This window comes from Oreochromis aureus, linkage group 2 (assembly GCF_013358895.1).
Source record: "Oreochromis aureus strain Israel breed Guangdong linkage group 2, ZZ_aureus, whole genome shotgun sequence".
Lineage (NCBI taxonomy): Eukaryota > Metazoa > Chordata > Actinopteri > Cichliformes > Cichlidae > Oreochromis > Oreochromis aureus.
This window is the reverse complement of record NC_052943.1, coordinates 20,188,082-20,203,882: the sequence shown is the minus strand read 5'-3', so window position 1 is coordinate 20,203,882 and position 15,801 is coordinate 20,188,082. Positions and strand designations below refer to the sequence as shown.

The following is a 15,801-nucleotide window of genomic DNA, read 5'->3' as shown; positions in this document are numbered from 1 at the left end:
TAATTAATAATGACGGAGGATGTGTTGTAGCCTACTTTATTTATCAGATTGTATAAACAACAGCTGATACCTGTTTCCAGTATGTAAATGCTTTACCAGACTTATCAGGGCACTGTTTATTCAAAATGTTTCTACTAATCTCGGTCTTACAAATAAAACGTCAGCAAAAAATAAATCATCAGTATGTGAATTCACACCTTTAATAAAACGGTAGCTTCACCTCCCGTGCTTTGTCTTTGACGTCAACAATTTGGCAAGTCCTGAACGAGCATCTTATCTAAGATTCACGGGAATTTCCTCCAGTGAAAACTGTTTTTCTGACTATTTGTTTCCCCTAACACAGTTACTGCAGTTCCATCCCTCACTGTGTGGGTTTGATTTAATCAGATTTGAAATTACATTTCTTCTGATGCTACGAAGCAGAACTTTTAAACTATGATCTTGTTGATATTCTACATTTGTTTGACCACCAAGAAATCCCATAAAACACCAAAAGCCACACAATTAACTGAGCTTGATTCCAACATTTTCTGCACATTCAGAACTTTGCATTGCATCTCTCATTCCTGTAATGTACTCGCATTCATATCACCCCAAAGCCTTTTAGACTACAAGTCTCATTTTAGCAGTGTTATACACACACTTTACCTACCTTGCACTGACAATATAGAATTACCTGTTAACCTAACATGCATGCCTTTGGACTGGAAACCCATGCAGTCCCAGGGAGAACAGGCCACACACAACAGTTCAGACAGTTTATTATCATCTCTGTCAGAGCTGTGGGTGATCAAACACGTGGTTTCATTACTGGACTCTAACATGCAGGTCACTGATTTCTTCTGACCAAAACCTGTAGCTAAAGACTTATTTAGGCTTACTTTTAACTAGTAGATATTATATTTGTGTCTTTTTATTTGTTTATTGTTGTCTGGAAAAATAATAAATACATTTTACTTATTTGATTGCGACAGTGCTAACCACACCGCCACCGTGCTTCATCCAAAAACTATCATTATGAGCTGTATAATGAGTGGATAAAAAAAAAGAGTTACCAACAATCATTTGATTTAATGATTCAATAATTTCTAAAGCAACAAGGCTAATGCTTTCACATGCACACAGTCACCATATAATTGAGAAAACTATTCTAATCGGTTTAAATTCAATCTCAAAATGACGTAGAGCAAATTTCTTTTTGCTTTCACATGTTGGTGCTATTTGCTTCCCACACTAGAGGTCTGTGTGTGATTAACTATTTCCTCTCCGTGGATCTGAAGTTAAAGAAAAATAGATTCATAGTTTTTTGTCATGCCATGAAAAATCAGTCAGTGCCTCCAACCTTGCTCTCTCAGGATCAGCTGTGCTTTTTGTACAATAACCCTCTAAGTACATATAGGTTGGCTCTGGCTGTTTATACCTGTGATCCCCTTATAACCTTTTAATTTCAGAAGCTACCATGTGACATTTTCAAGGCAGAAAACACATTTAAGCATCAATATCAGAGAACATTTTATGATTCCAGCAGCAAAACTGCATCAATTTAATTACTTAAATTAGTGGAAATAAATAATGCTACCTTGGATTATACTTGTGCTAAAAGGTAAGTAAAACTAGACCTTTTATATAGTGTTACCCCAAATTATGAGAAAACCAAAAAAAAAAAATCCAGGGTACCAGGGTTTCTGTTGCTCTAAATTATAGACATTAACCTGTCGCAGTTTTCTGCTGTGAGATATGCCATGATTTTGGCTTTTACATGGTAGCACGCAAAGTGGGTCTCATGTTTTATGTGTTCTTTAGCCAGGAACATTTCATACGCCTTCATAAGTCCATCTCCTGGGCGTTAAATAAATTGTGAAAAAGATTGAAGTGCTAAATTTCAGTCCAAGTGCCTGTACCTGAAATTGAAGTAAAATTTTGCTTACATTCAAGTTCTTGTACAAAAGAAAAGCTGATTCTGGGGGGGGGTCGGTGCACAGTTTTTTGTTTCCATGGCATGCTTTCTACAATATCTTGTCCACAAAGTTTTGAGTTCCTCCATTTCGCTGTTATTCATCCTCGTGATTGATTGTCTTTATGTTGTGAACTGCTTGTCAGACATTTGAACAGTTTAATATAATATCATATATCATATATGCGTTAATAACTATCATGCTTTTGTTCTCTAAGTTGTAAACAGCACCCAGAGAGGAGGTAAATGCAAAGTATAAGTGAACCGGTAGGTGCAGCTGCAGTCTGAAAAAGTCCCATAATATCTCAAGAATTTCTAAATGGTCCTTGACGTTTTCATAACTACATCAATTGTATGTTCAAAAGTGGTATTTTGCATGTGACAGGAAACCACTGAAAGGGGTTCACAGCTTTGAAGGACATCTTTATTTAGGCGTGAGCGGAGGAGAAAGGAGACGGTCACTGAGCCCTGAGGAGGCAGCGAAAAGGCCCTTCAAACCTGAGAAGCCTTTCATGATGTGCTTGAGCTGCATGCATTATCTGTTGCATGCCAGGGGTGGATGGGAGCTCGTTTGTCAGCACAGCAGAGCCGAAAATAAACTATAAATCACGTCTGCACTATCTACACACATTAATTGGAGTGTAACAGCGGGCTATCCCCCCACTTCTGCCCCGGTGTCTGCAGTATTGTAGCCTAGAAGTTTTGAACAGCTTCCAAGAGGTGGAGGAACTTTTTTTTTTTGCTTGTCTCTTGGTTCCATTTACTGTATTAAGTGTCCCCAGGGCTCTTCCATTTAGTGCTCCATCGCATGCAAGGATAATTTTTCTTTGGGAAAGTGGGTTCAGTTGTAACTTAGGGGACTAAAAGCATACTTAAAGCTGGCAGTAACCCCTCCCCCCCCCTCTGTCCCTTTCCTACCACTTTCCAATGTTGAGGTTGATTAAGGGTGCTATCACGGTGGACCTGATATTTGGTGGGAAATCTAGAGGGTGTTTGGGAGCATTTACTGCAAATGACTCTTGGCAGTGCCCTCTCATGTATTGCTCCATCTGAACACAATTTGGCAGCTCTAAGGAGGGGGCGTGGGGGCATGGCGTGCTGCGAGCCTCCTCCTTCATACCAGCGCATGAGGGAAAAAAAGAAAAAATCAAGACCTGTCATAAACACATCCTGCGGAGGAGGGGAAACAGAGATGTTACCACAGCAACTGGTATGTTACTGCATGGTGCAGGATTTCTGTTTAAAACATGAGATTAAATTCAAAGAACAGGCAGGATGGTGGTGGTGAATTAACAGCCTAATATGCTGTGAAAGTTTATTTCTGTACTGGAAAGAATGCAGGAATTTCACTGGAGGGGAGCTGCATTAATTAACTGTGTCAATGTAGAAAAAAACAGACTGAATATACCTTTTCCAGACATGGTCATCTCATCTTTTTAACGTTAGCATTTTCTAAGGTAGGCAGTTTCTTATTTTCGCCAGCAGAGGGGGCCATCCTGTGCCAAAAGCAGCCCTTTAAGCTTCATGTTGACCGTGAACAGACAAAGCCTGGGGTGTTGGCAAAGAGTGAAATGCCTTTTAAATGCAAAATTGAAGTTAGTTTTTTTTTTTTTTAAATTTGGTTTGATCTTTTTTCATATGTTATCCAAAAACATAGTTTAAAAAATTCTATTAATTATTTAAGTATTAAAGCAAAACGCCCTTCAAATTGACAAGTTTCAGCTTCTCAAATGTGATGATTGGTTGCCTTTCTGTTTTAAACTGAATAGTGTTGAGGTTTGAATTGCTGGCTGGACGAAAAGAAGCAGCATCCTGTTCTTATCTTTGTCTCAGAGTACATGTAATACCTCGTTTTTTGGCTTATTCCCCCTGTTTTTAAGTGCAGATGGCCAAAAGTTGTTGTTTTTTTCACTTATGAAATTCACAATCCTTCTATGCTTTGATAAATAAAATACATTTTGCTTAGAGTTGTTCACAGTTTTACACATAATACCCCAGTTCATGCTAAAAAAGTACAGTAAAAATCATTTTCTGTATCTATAGATCGGACTTAGGATTTCAGGATCAGGTCTATGTGTACCTTTTGAATGGTGAAAAAGATGCATATTTGTGCAGTTCTTTTTCAGTTTTAAGGTGCAAATACAAACATTTTTAATTGACTTTTTTTAATTTATTATTTTACTCTAAAATTTCAGGGTTAAACATAAGAATTTAATCCAATCTGACATGTTTCGCTCAGTTTCTGTCATTTGTATTGGAAGCAATGTGGTGGAGCACTTAGCATTGTCACCTGACAGTAAGAAGGTTCTGGGTTTGAACTTCCCTGGGGTCTTTGTTCTCCGTGAGCGTTTTGGTTTCTCTGGTTTCCTGACACAACCCGAATACGTGCTTGTCAGGTTAATCTGTGATTATGAGTTTGCCTTAGGTGCAGGTGTTGAGACACGCACGAACAAAAAAAGATTTAAGTGGTTAGCCTGAGTAGAAAAGTGCTCATACAAATGCCAGTCCATATTCAAGTGCATGAATAATTAATAATCAAAAGTACATAAATTAATTGAATGTGTACCTCTAAAATCAAGTTTATGCCTTATTTTAAAAAGTCATGTTTTTGCACTATTATAGAAAGCACAGAATTGCCAGAAGAAATCTAAGACTGGTCTCCACAAGCTGTGAAGAGTACAAAGGTATTACCTTAGAAGGGTACCACCATACTGTCTTATTAAGATATTTAAGGATACAACAAGACAATAACGTCTTTTATTTTAGGAGGAAGAGTGTTAGGGGGAAAATCTATTATCTATTAAGTCTATTAAAATATTATATTTATATTAGAAACTATTAAAATGCTATAACTGTGTCATATGGTTATATCTCCAGCAAAATAATTAGGTAAGTCATTTTCCAAGTATTGTATTTAAATACAGTTATTAGGGACAACTACGTCATCTGGGTATTTTATGATACATATTATTTTATTACCAAAACAAGAGATTACAAAACCTAAACGAAACAGAAACCGACTTAATCATAAAATAAGAAGGTTACATAAGAATGTTACAGAATAAACTACTGAGAAAGATTCGTACTGAAATATTGTTGTAATCGATTAGAAAATATGACGCTAATGGGATTATTCTGTATATCATTCATTAAAAAGTGCTCAAATATCGGCATTTACAGGTAATAATGTAACATTTCATCATCACACCATCATGGCCTGAAATGGCAGATTTTTAGGAGCCCATCACACTTAAAAGAAAAAGATATAAAGAAAAGAGAAACGATAATAAGAAAATCATTTTCTGATCGTTCCTTTCGGTGATTTATGGCACATTTTCAAGACTAAATGTAACAAAGGGTGTTGAACGCTGGGGAAAGGGCCTGATTTACCTTACATTGTTATGAGGTATTGATTCCAGTTGTTCGAATGAATCAAATGATCAAATGATCCCTTTTTTGTGAGTCAAATCAGCTGTTTACATTTCCTGCCTCTTACAGCTACTTGCCGCTTATTGCTGTTTCTCGCAGTGTGGTTACCAAAAACACAGAGTAACCCGCGGAGCTCTGCTCGACATCACAGTGATAGGCTGCACACTGGCTGACTCTGCTGGAGAATTGGCAGACTTTTCTATTTATTTTCCATTTTTCCCAGGATGAAGCGCAGTGTACGGGTCAACGAGGCTTGTTTAGGACTAAAGAAAACCGTGTGGTATGAGAAAGAGGGAGAGAGAGAAACTTTCTACAATACAAGAGATTTTTTAAGTGTGTGATGTACCACTCTGTGTGTTGTTGGCCTTGGGTGGAATGAGCAGTTTCTAAAAGAACAAGGGCAGTGTGTGTGAAAATATCCAGATGTGTCGGCGGTTTTGTGCTTTCCCTTTTTTCCAGTTGTGTTTTCATTGCTTGCGGTGATGCAGACTTTCATCCGCAAGGTCACATCCAGCCCTGAGACAATGCCACTTAATGTCATTTAATTCATTTTCACGGGGCAGGGAGATGCGGTTGCACCGAGTGATTTTTAAAAGAAGCTTCAGACGTGCGGCTTCACATATCGTTGAATTTTTGGGGGGAGAGAAACTTCTTTTTGAGATGTGTTCACTGAAAAAAAAGCAAAGCGTGTTTTTAACTTTTCCAATGGCTGGGATGACCCCAAAGACACCAGATGTCAAAAAGTTAAGAGGTATTTTCACTGGCCACTAGATGGTATAATATATGCACGCAACAGGGTTTGGACCAGATGACAGCAGCACTGATAAACTCCACTCAGCTGGGGCGAATTTTCACACTTTTTCTACGTGTTATTCACAGGATGCTGGGTTCGTTTAGCAGAGTTGTGGGTGTATTACAGAGCCGCACCAGCTGCTTTCAGGATGCACACAAAAAAAAAAGCGCTCGCAAGAAAGGGCATATTTAGATTTATCATCCAGCTCAGCATTTAAAGCTAATATTTATTCAGTTCCTCTGATTTTTCAAAACAGAAAGGATGTCCAAAAAGCGTCTGGATCGAGAACACTGACTGAAGCTTGAGCTTTTCTTGATCTTGATTTCACAGTTCAAGATTATTGAACGAAACTTTTCATCTGGTATCTTTTCAAATAATCGATTCTGCGTTTAACTGTAGATTAAAGCCGGCAGCGAAAGTCAAGCGCAGAAAATGAAATGAGTCTCAAAAGCGCAAAGGAAACAAAATATAAATATGTAGTAAAATTAGAAAAAAAGTTTAACAGGTATTCGTGCTAATATAATAATTATAATGATAATAATAATAATAATAATAATAATACGTTTTGTCCCTGTTTATCTTAATTGACGCGATTTCTTACCAGCATTGATAGAATAAACTGAATTAAACACATTAAACAGTTCCATAGACAAATATGACTCAAAAGCAAAGGTTTTAATACCTTTCAGAATGGTTTATTTAGGATCGTGTGAGGTGTCTAGGTCATCTGAAAAAGTCTTATTAATCCTAATAACTATGTCATGTCCATGTTATCCTCTGACCTGAGCGTTTAGACGGCGACGAGGTCATTATGTTAACTATTTAATCCAATTTAGTGGTAAATAAAAACAGCAGAAAAGCGCTGAGATCCGGTTTTTAGGCGAGCGACGTGCAAAACGCCACAAAGGTCAAGATCCGGACCTGCAGCTCAGATGGTTGTCCACTTAAACTTTGAGACTGGGTGGACTATCACACTTGATACCCAGCAACATACTAACGCCTAAAAGTGGTCATACATTCAGTATATCTGATACTTAGAGCGTTTCAACAAAGCTCGGCTTAAAAAAAAGGCAAACGTTCATTTTACGCACAAAATAATTATCCGTAAAAAAGGCGATTTTTAAAAGAGTCACGTATTCTTTTAAATGGAAGTTAAATCAGTTTTGATTCTTAATCATCAGGAAAAGGAATTCATTGTTTAAAGGGCGTTGCACTGAAATCAGTAAAAACAGCCTCTACTGAATCTAATAAGACTTCAGAAATTCAGTACTTGTGAGGTGCCTTTTATTTTTCACTCATAGTCTGCTTATATAGTTGAAGACGTTTGCGGATATGCTGAGGTTTTAACGATTCAAGATGCAGGGTGTAAAGAAGGTGATACATTGTGTTAACTTAATTAAAGGTAGACGGCGTGAATAGCCTGTCACTCGCTGGTCAACCCTGAAGGCAAGAACAATCACATTACGCGCAGGACTCACAGGATTCCCAGACAGATCTGAAGGTTGATGAAGGGTTAAGGTTTTTTTAATGATTACATTTTCTACAAATTCAGTCCTGATGTTGCATTTAAGTGATTTGAGGAAAATCGGAGACAATGCTTACTACTATACAGTTCTGAATGATGTTGCTGGTGAATTATACTATCTTGTGATCTCGGACATTTGCGCATGCAATCCTCATTTTTCTTGCTGCAGGATTGTTTTTATTTTTATTTTTTTTTTTACTTGAGCAACGCAAGAGAATCTGGTCTTTAGCTAAATTAACTATACATTTTGTTACATAATAAAACATTACCAAAAAGCAATCCTATACCCAGGAGTCATACATGCACGGAGATCGTCCTCTTGTTTTGGATGAAGTTTCGGTTAACATAAATGCGTTGGTTGACATTTGCTTCTCAAGCTCTGACCAAAGTAAGTTTTTTTTTCTTCCCCCAGCTGGTTAAAAGCAGCATGACGTCGTTTACAGTGGCCAATCATAAAACGGCTTTCCTCTTCTCTGGGCCAATCGGACGCGAAAAGGACTGCCTGTCAGTCACAGGTGAGGGCGTATGGTGAAAAAATTGGGTGAAAAGAGCTGGAGATTGTAGTGAGCCCGGGTTGATGGTAGAGCTATGCAGCGGAGCAGCATCGCTTCTGCGGATGTAGCAGAAACTTTTTACGGCTTCTCCCGAGGGATGCGACTAGAAACCAACACTGGAGGGGAAAAGTTAAGAGCCAGCAGCGATCGACGGAGGGAGTAAAATAAAATGTGGATGAACTGACATTTACTCTACTATCTGGGCCGGGTAATTACTGAACCTGAAGTCAGAGCAATCTTCGCTTCTTTGAAAAATGGCCGTTCGTGGCAACTCGCTGATGCCTTTCTCAATCCAAGCCATCCTGAACAAAAAAGACGACAGTCGACACTTGCCAGATTTGGACATGTGCTTCTCAAAGACTGCCTGCTGGAAAATATTTGGAGAGATGGACGGCGGATCGAGGAGAAACGAGAGTGAAGCTTGTGAGCCGACCGACCAGAAGAGCTACGACTCGGATTCGGGACTCAGTGAGGACAACGACAGCAAGACTCCAGCCCCATGTAAATCAGAGAAAGACGGAGACCCTGCGTCGGATGTGCCGGAGGAAAGCCTGCAGGAGGAGACGGACCACGAGTCTGCAGCTGCGGAAAACTCCAAGAGTGACACGGAGCCCGGTAATGGCACGGGTAAGTAGGCCAGAAAGATCAGAACGACACTATAACTCAGGGGGGAAAGCGTGACTGGTTTAAGTACAACAATAAGACTCCGCGAAACTCTTCGCTTTAATACAGAGTTCAGTCTGAAAGAGCCGAGTGCTCTTTTAATTTAGATGTTTACACTGCTGTTACAGCTGTGTGGAATCATAAGAAGTGCTGCGAGGTGTTATTGCAGGGCATAGGCCCTATTTTCAAAACTTCTTCACATCCTGATAGCTTTTATGCACCAAGTCCTCTCGTTACGCATGAGTATATATGCATACCTGGCTTAATTTTAGACTTTGTCACGATAACGTTGATGATTTGGCACGTTTATGTTTTGACTAACGATACAATCGACCAGCAACACACAGCTGGTTTAGTGTCAGGAGTAATGATCTTAAATGAAATTTTAAATGAGGCCTAAATGAAAATCGACCTTTTTTGTTTAATCTAAAATAAAAAATAAAAGTAAACGCAGATTGTTTTTAATAAAAAGTGAAAATAAGCACACCTTCGTATAAGTTTGCACATTTCTCTAAGTTTAATTTTTCGCCTTTTCGTTTCACTGATTCAAAACTCAAAGCAACCATGAAATAATCGACAAGTATGAACTTAATGACCCTAAATGTGAGACAAATAAGAGATTCAAATGCATCGTCCATCTGTGTGCCCTCCTCTTCCAGATTCCAGCAACCTGGACGAGAAGAGTCTGGATCAACCTAAACAGCGGAAAAAGCGCTCCAGAGCTGCCTTCTCTCACGCTCAGGTCTTCGAGCTGGAGCGCCGTTTCAATCACCAGCGGTACCTTTCCGGGCCGGAGCGGGCGGACCTGGCGGCCTCCCTGAAGCTCACAGAGACTCAGGTGAAGATCTGGTTCCAGAACCGCCGGTACAAGACGAAACGCCGCCAGATGGCCGCCGATCTTATGGCTTCAACCCCAGCAGCCAAGAAGGTAGCGGTGAAAGTTTTGGTGCGGGACGACCAGAGACAGTACAGCCCGGGAGAGATCTTGCGGCCCCCGCTGCTCTCCCTGCAACCGTCCTACTATTACCCCTACGCCTACTGCCTCCCTGCATGGACGCTCTCTGCGTGTGCGGGGAACCAGTGAAAACTCGGTGACTGTATTTATTCATTTTTATTATTTTTGCTCCCAGGAAGCCCAAATAGCTTTACTTCTGACAAGAGGAAGAGGCCTGAGGGGACTGCTCAACGTCTCTGATTGAATTTCCTCACCATGTTGTCCAGGCAAGACAGCAAAAACTTTTCATGGCTTTTCACATCCTGAAATACTTTAAAGCGACTCCTTCATGTATGTAGTAAGGTTTTTCCCCCCTCCAGGGACCCGTTAAAGAAACAGTTTCTCATGATTTAGACCCTAAAATCATAAGCGGAGAGACAGGACCTCCTAAAAATGTCACTATGTTATCCTCTGAGGAGTGACACAGCAATAATATTAAAGTATTTGTGTCTTTGCTTGGACTCCCTCAAGGACCTCTGAAGCCCCCGGAACCTGTTCTGGAAACCGGAGGCCTGAGCAGACTGAAAATGTCACCTTATGTTGATTTATATTTTACATGCGCCTTCCTACCTCTGCAGTGATTGGAAATAGGCATATTCCATTAACTTCTCAAACAGCTGTCTCTGTTGCAGGTTGTGTATTTTTTTTTTCTCTTGCTGTGTTTGTAAAGGTAAGATAATTCAGCACTTTTGAGCATATACGTTACTTTATTTCAATGCATTATAGTGTGGTTGGCTGTTAGACTGAAAAGAGGCGGTTTGTTGAGTTACTGGCCTATAGCAGGAAGCAGGCTAAAACAAGCCGACCTCTTATTAAAATGTACATGTTTTATTTGTGTTAAGTGACTGTTTAGATCGAAAAACATTAAAACATATCAGGCATTACTTTCATTGGGATGCAATTTTATTTTTTAAGGGTTACGTTTAATATTGGAACATTAAATCTAAATATCCACAAAGCAATCAAAATTTTACCAATAATTAAAACAATTTAACCCTTTTTTGTCCGACAAACACAAATAAGCTCTCTTTCACTCTTTTTAACCTAATGACCAAAAAGAAAATAAATGCACAAACGCCCCCCATTGAATTATTGTTGATATTAATTGTAAGCTTTTCTAGAAATTTCAGAATAGTTACAGGTCCAGGTACAATACTGTACTGCGCCCCCCCTTTTTGTGTTTTATTTTATTTTATATATATATATATATATATATATATATATATATATATATATATATATATATATATATATATATATATATATATTTTATCGCCAAAAGCTCCCTCGAAGCTTAAAAATAATCATAAATTGTCGTTAAATCGGATTAACGTGGATCTGAACTTATACCAATAATTAAATTAATTAATTGAAAAGGTGGCTTTTCTGTGCTTTGAGATCTGAAAACGATTGAAACACGGATAATATCCTACTAAATCAACAGTGGACACACACACGCACACAAACACATACACAGAGACGCAGTAAAACAAAAATTAAATATAGTTTTTTATAAAAATCTAGTCTATTTAATTTCAGTTAAATTATTATTTATACACCTACCACTGTAAACATTATTTTGCTTAAATTGTGTGTCTCGTTTCACTTTCCTCCTGTTTACTATGGTGTTACTGTCAGACACTGAGACCTTGTAGATGTCATCTGGGCCACTATGGCTTTCTTCCTAAACACACCTGTCAGACAGTGATGAATGGCTGTGTAATTCCCGGACAGGGCAAACTGACAGCTACCTTTAGGGCCGTATGTCAACACGAGGAGAGGAGTATTCTGGGGTTAAGGAGGCCGATGTCACTGCTGTTAGAGAATAAAAAGGGGGGTTCTCATTTGCGGCTGTTAGCAGATAGAAGACAATATCTTAAAAGAAAAAAAATGAAACAAAACACGAAGCTTCGCTAACTTCCGGCTGAATAGTGCAACTGAAATATGAGGGGAGTCGTACAAGCTGTTATTTTGTATCCAATAACGGCCTAAGTGTTAAGTCAGGGTCAACAGGGAGCTGTCGTACATTAAACATCCATCTCTTACCTTTCAAAATACTTCCATTACTTACGGACACTAACGCAGCCGTCATGAGGTGTATCATGAGGTGTTGGCTGTTGGACAGGAAGATCAGCGTGGATGATTAAAGATACACTGAACATCCAAGTTATCGCGTGGGACACATGGACGCGGAAAGGAATCAAGACCGTGAACCCTGCAGACTCGGTTTATTGGGACACAAGTTAGAAAACGCAACGCGTTTTACGCACGAACAAATGGGTCTATGTAGTGTCTCAGTTGATCAGTGCACCATTCTTTTTAACCCTATATAGTAAGACATGCCCACTCACGAAAGGCGCCAGTATGTCCTCAAATCTAATCTACTTGATGCAGGTATACTTGTCACCCGAGGCCATTGCCAGCAGCGGTGATGCTGCTCATTGGCTCCTTTGGAGCTTGAAGGACAGAGAGGGATATTGGGGAGTGGACCGTCCCACATTGCTTCCTTTCATACCTGCATGTGGAGATATCTGATATAGAGGGACATATCGCGGCTCTTTTTCCTTTTAACCTCTGCTACTTGAAATGCAAACACCCCCATCGGTGTACATTAGACCCATTCCAACTACTCCCCATTATTTCCCCATAGCTGTATACGTTGCAATATCATTGTTTTGTTTTTGTAGTTTTGCAGTTAGGATTCGACTTTTACAGCAAATATTCTCTACAGTTTCCCCTAAGCAAACAAATGTATTAATATGTTAAAATCAGAATTTAAATTTTATTTCGATTTTACGCACAAGCAGCAGCTTCTCTTCTTTAAAAGGTTATCGTGAAAAAGTAATATTTTTAACTACAAAAAAGGAGATGTAGTTTCGAACGCTTAATCGAATAGTTTTCTGGAGTAGCAGGACTTCGGATTATGACCAAGATAATTCCAAACCAGCCACTTTATTTCATCTATTTTTGGTCGTTCTGTGAAAAATAATTTCCATTTCTTTTTCCAAACCTGGCTTTAATTGATCTGGAAGTCACGGAGAATTCCATCATCTTTTCTAGATTTTTGTACAGAGCAGAAATTAATTAGATTTTCACTGGAACGCCGCACCTATTATTCCATATTGAGTTACAGTACCGATGACAGAAAACTGACAGTAATTAGACAATGTTTCCACCTTATAAAGGATCAGTAAAAGATCATCAAAGGGTGGATTTAAGTTTGTGATTATAAAGACTTATCCCATATTACCCAATCTAACTTTAGTCTGCTTTTGAGTCTTTTTCCGCGTGAAGTACAGAAGGAAGAAAAAGTAAATGAGATAATAAAATCCCCCTGTGTATTCTCAAAGTCACTTAGCGCATCGTTGAATGTTTAAATGTCACCATAACACACGATTTAAACAATCACTTTTGTCAAATCTTTTCCCCCCCCGTGAAACAAGTCAAACTGTGAACAATCAGTCACGGCTTCATTTACTTCAAGATATTTTTTAACATCGTATACTAGAACATTATATAACGGTTATAGGCCTCAGCAGGAATGTTTAATCTGCCTGTGTGTGTGTGTGTCTGTGTGATTTAAAATAATAATATACTCTCATATTGGATTTGGATTTTTAAGAAATTAATCAGATGATCTTGTTTTGTTGCCACATGTTTCAAATACCCGCCCTTTTTATTAGGCTACTACTATTTTTTTGCTTTTTATTTTTTTTCATACAAAGAAAAAATGGGAAAAAATGTCTCAAACCACACAATTCCAGGCACTCAACGTAGCGCTTTGAACAACCACCTATCCCGAGTGCCTGAACTTGGATGTTTTATGCTGTTTTTCGGTCACAATACTTTCCATTTTTCTTTTTTCGCCGATGGTTCGAGGGACACCAAGTAGCGTTCTATTTTTCTTTTTTTTGCATGTTGAATAGTGCTTTAACAGTTATTATTTTTGCATGAACTTTAATCCCCATGTTTTAAGTACTAACGCTGCAACTCTATATTCAACATGCCAGTTTTGCCACAGCAGATTTTTCACGACATTGATGATTTTACCACATAATGATCACAAGCCAGCAATCACCGGAAATTTCCAAAGACATACTGATCTTTGTATTTCCGTGTTTTTAAGCATTTTCTTTGAAGAGTCCGGCTTTACAGTAATCCTGACATACAAAAGATCCGAGACCTTCTTCAAGCCCATTCACTCTGCAACTTTAAATTCTTTGCAGATCAAACACACAGCAGAATGAACTTGCAATGCAAAATAAACAGTGAAATTCAAAGTAGCTCTCTGGATGTTTTTTTTTTTTTTTTTTTCCAAACTGCCGTTTCTTCGCCGTCCTCAAATTGTGCGTCTCTTCTTACAAAACCCTTTTTTAAAAACAATTAGACAATATTTTTCTCTGTAGCTTTCTGTCTCGCCAAGGAAGCTGTCAATCACACCCTTATAAGGATTTTAGGATATACCGAGCTGCCATTCACTGTCACTTGCTTCAAAGTGGCCCAGGTGCAGATTCCTCTTTATCCCCTATTCCCAGTGGCATCCTTCCCCTGCACTGAAAAGACAATGTGAAAGACGAGGACTGCAAAAACGTTAAAAATAATACAGAGGACATTTTCAAGAAAACATACAAAAACAGTTGATAGAAGATGTTAGTTGTGACAAAGACCAATCACGTTTTTTTTCTTCCATACAGTAAATGTAACTTGGTCATTTATATTAAGTTACACTGTGCGCATCTAGCTCCAGCAGTCATGGGGGAAAAAACAAAAAACTATGCAGTGAGATATCTGGGACATAGCTGTAATTCCATAGTTTGTAGATTATAGGTTTCAATGGTAAAATTGTAGGCTATAAAATAATTTGTGTGTCTCCCCATGGTTGACAGATTTAGCTTTAATATCCACACAATGGTTTAAGAAATTCTTGTAATTCTTCTGTTTATTTTGTTGAGTAACTAATGGTGCATATTTGTAAACTGAATAAAAAAGGTTAGGAATGAAGCCTAAAGAGTTCATGTAAAACAATAATGAATCATATTTCTTTGAATACCTAACAGAATTACTATTTTCTTGGGGTTTTTTCAGTGTCAATGATTGGAGTAAAGATATAATTTACATTCAACTGGTAAAAAATTTGAATTGTGTAATGTTAAAAAAAAGACATATCTGTCTATCTATGAAGAGCAGACTGCTGAAATGTAGTTATTAATACAGATAAGTGTTTATCATCAAAAAACAAAATGATACATATTGAAAAGAAAAGCGAGTAAGGTGGTTCTATAACTTTAAATAGTCCTTTCCAGCCTTTGTACCGTTACAGCTGTTATAATTAGTCATCACAATCTGCACTCCAAGAATCCCCTTTACTGTTTGACATGTGAGATGTGATCAGGCATTAAATGGCAACTTCATGAAAAGTCTGTTCTAAATCTTTTGTGGTAGAGATGATATAGATATTGGTTTATAGCCAACATTTTATTAACCCTATTAAAACTAATATTATGGTGCTCAATAGACCTATGTCTGCTATTTTGTTTGTTTGAAGTGTAGGTCTTTATCAGTACTCAGTCAATGGGAATTTCCAGACAATGCATAAAGTACACACAGATATGAATGAAAAGACGCTCCAGCTTAGTGGTGGAAGTATTGAGACTGACTGAAAGAAGCAATCCAGAACAAAGCTTTTCAGGAGAACTCATTATAAATAAAAGGTCTTCATTCAAAACTTGACTTAAGGCTATAATAAGCTGTAAAAGTCAACATACTTAAAGAATGGCTGCTTTCATGTTACTGTATTGCTAATGTATGATCATTTCAATGAGTGGTTGAGCTGGAGCTTTTTAGGCACCTAGGCTATTTGACGGTGTGTCGTATTGCATTGTATCATAT

The 15,801-nt window shown here is 38.3% G+C and overlaps 1 protein-coding gene across 1 annotated transcript; it reads left to right on the top strand.

Annotated features, from left to right (window-relative positions):
• The first annotated feature begins 8,252 nt into the window (after window positions 1-8,252).
• On the top strand, window positions 8,253-11,008 carry nkx3-2 (NK3 homeobox 2). Its single transcript, XM_031741489.2, has 2 exons — window positions 8,253-8,882; window positions 9,578-11,008. Exons 1-2 carry the CDS (start codon window positions 8,510-8,512, stop codon window positions 10,000-10,002), a joined length of 798 nt encoding a protein of 265 aa, XP_031597349.1. The 5' UTR covers window positions 8,253-8,509; the 3' UTR covers window positions 10,003-11,008.
• The last annotated feature ends 4,793 nt before the right edge of the window (window positions 11,009-15,801 follow it).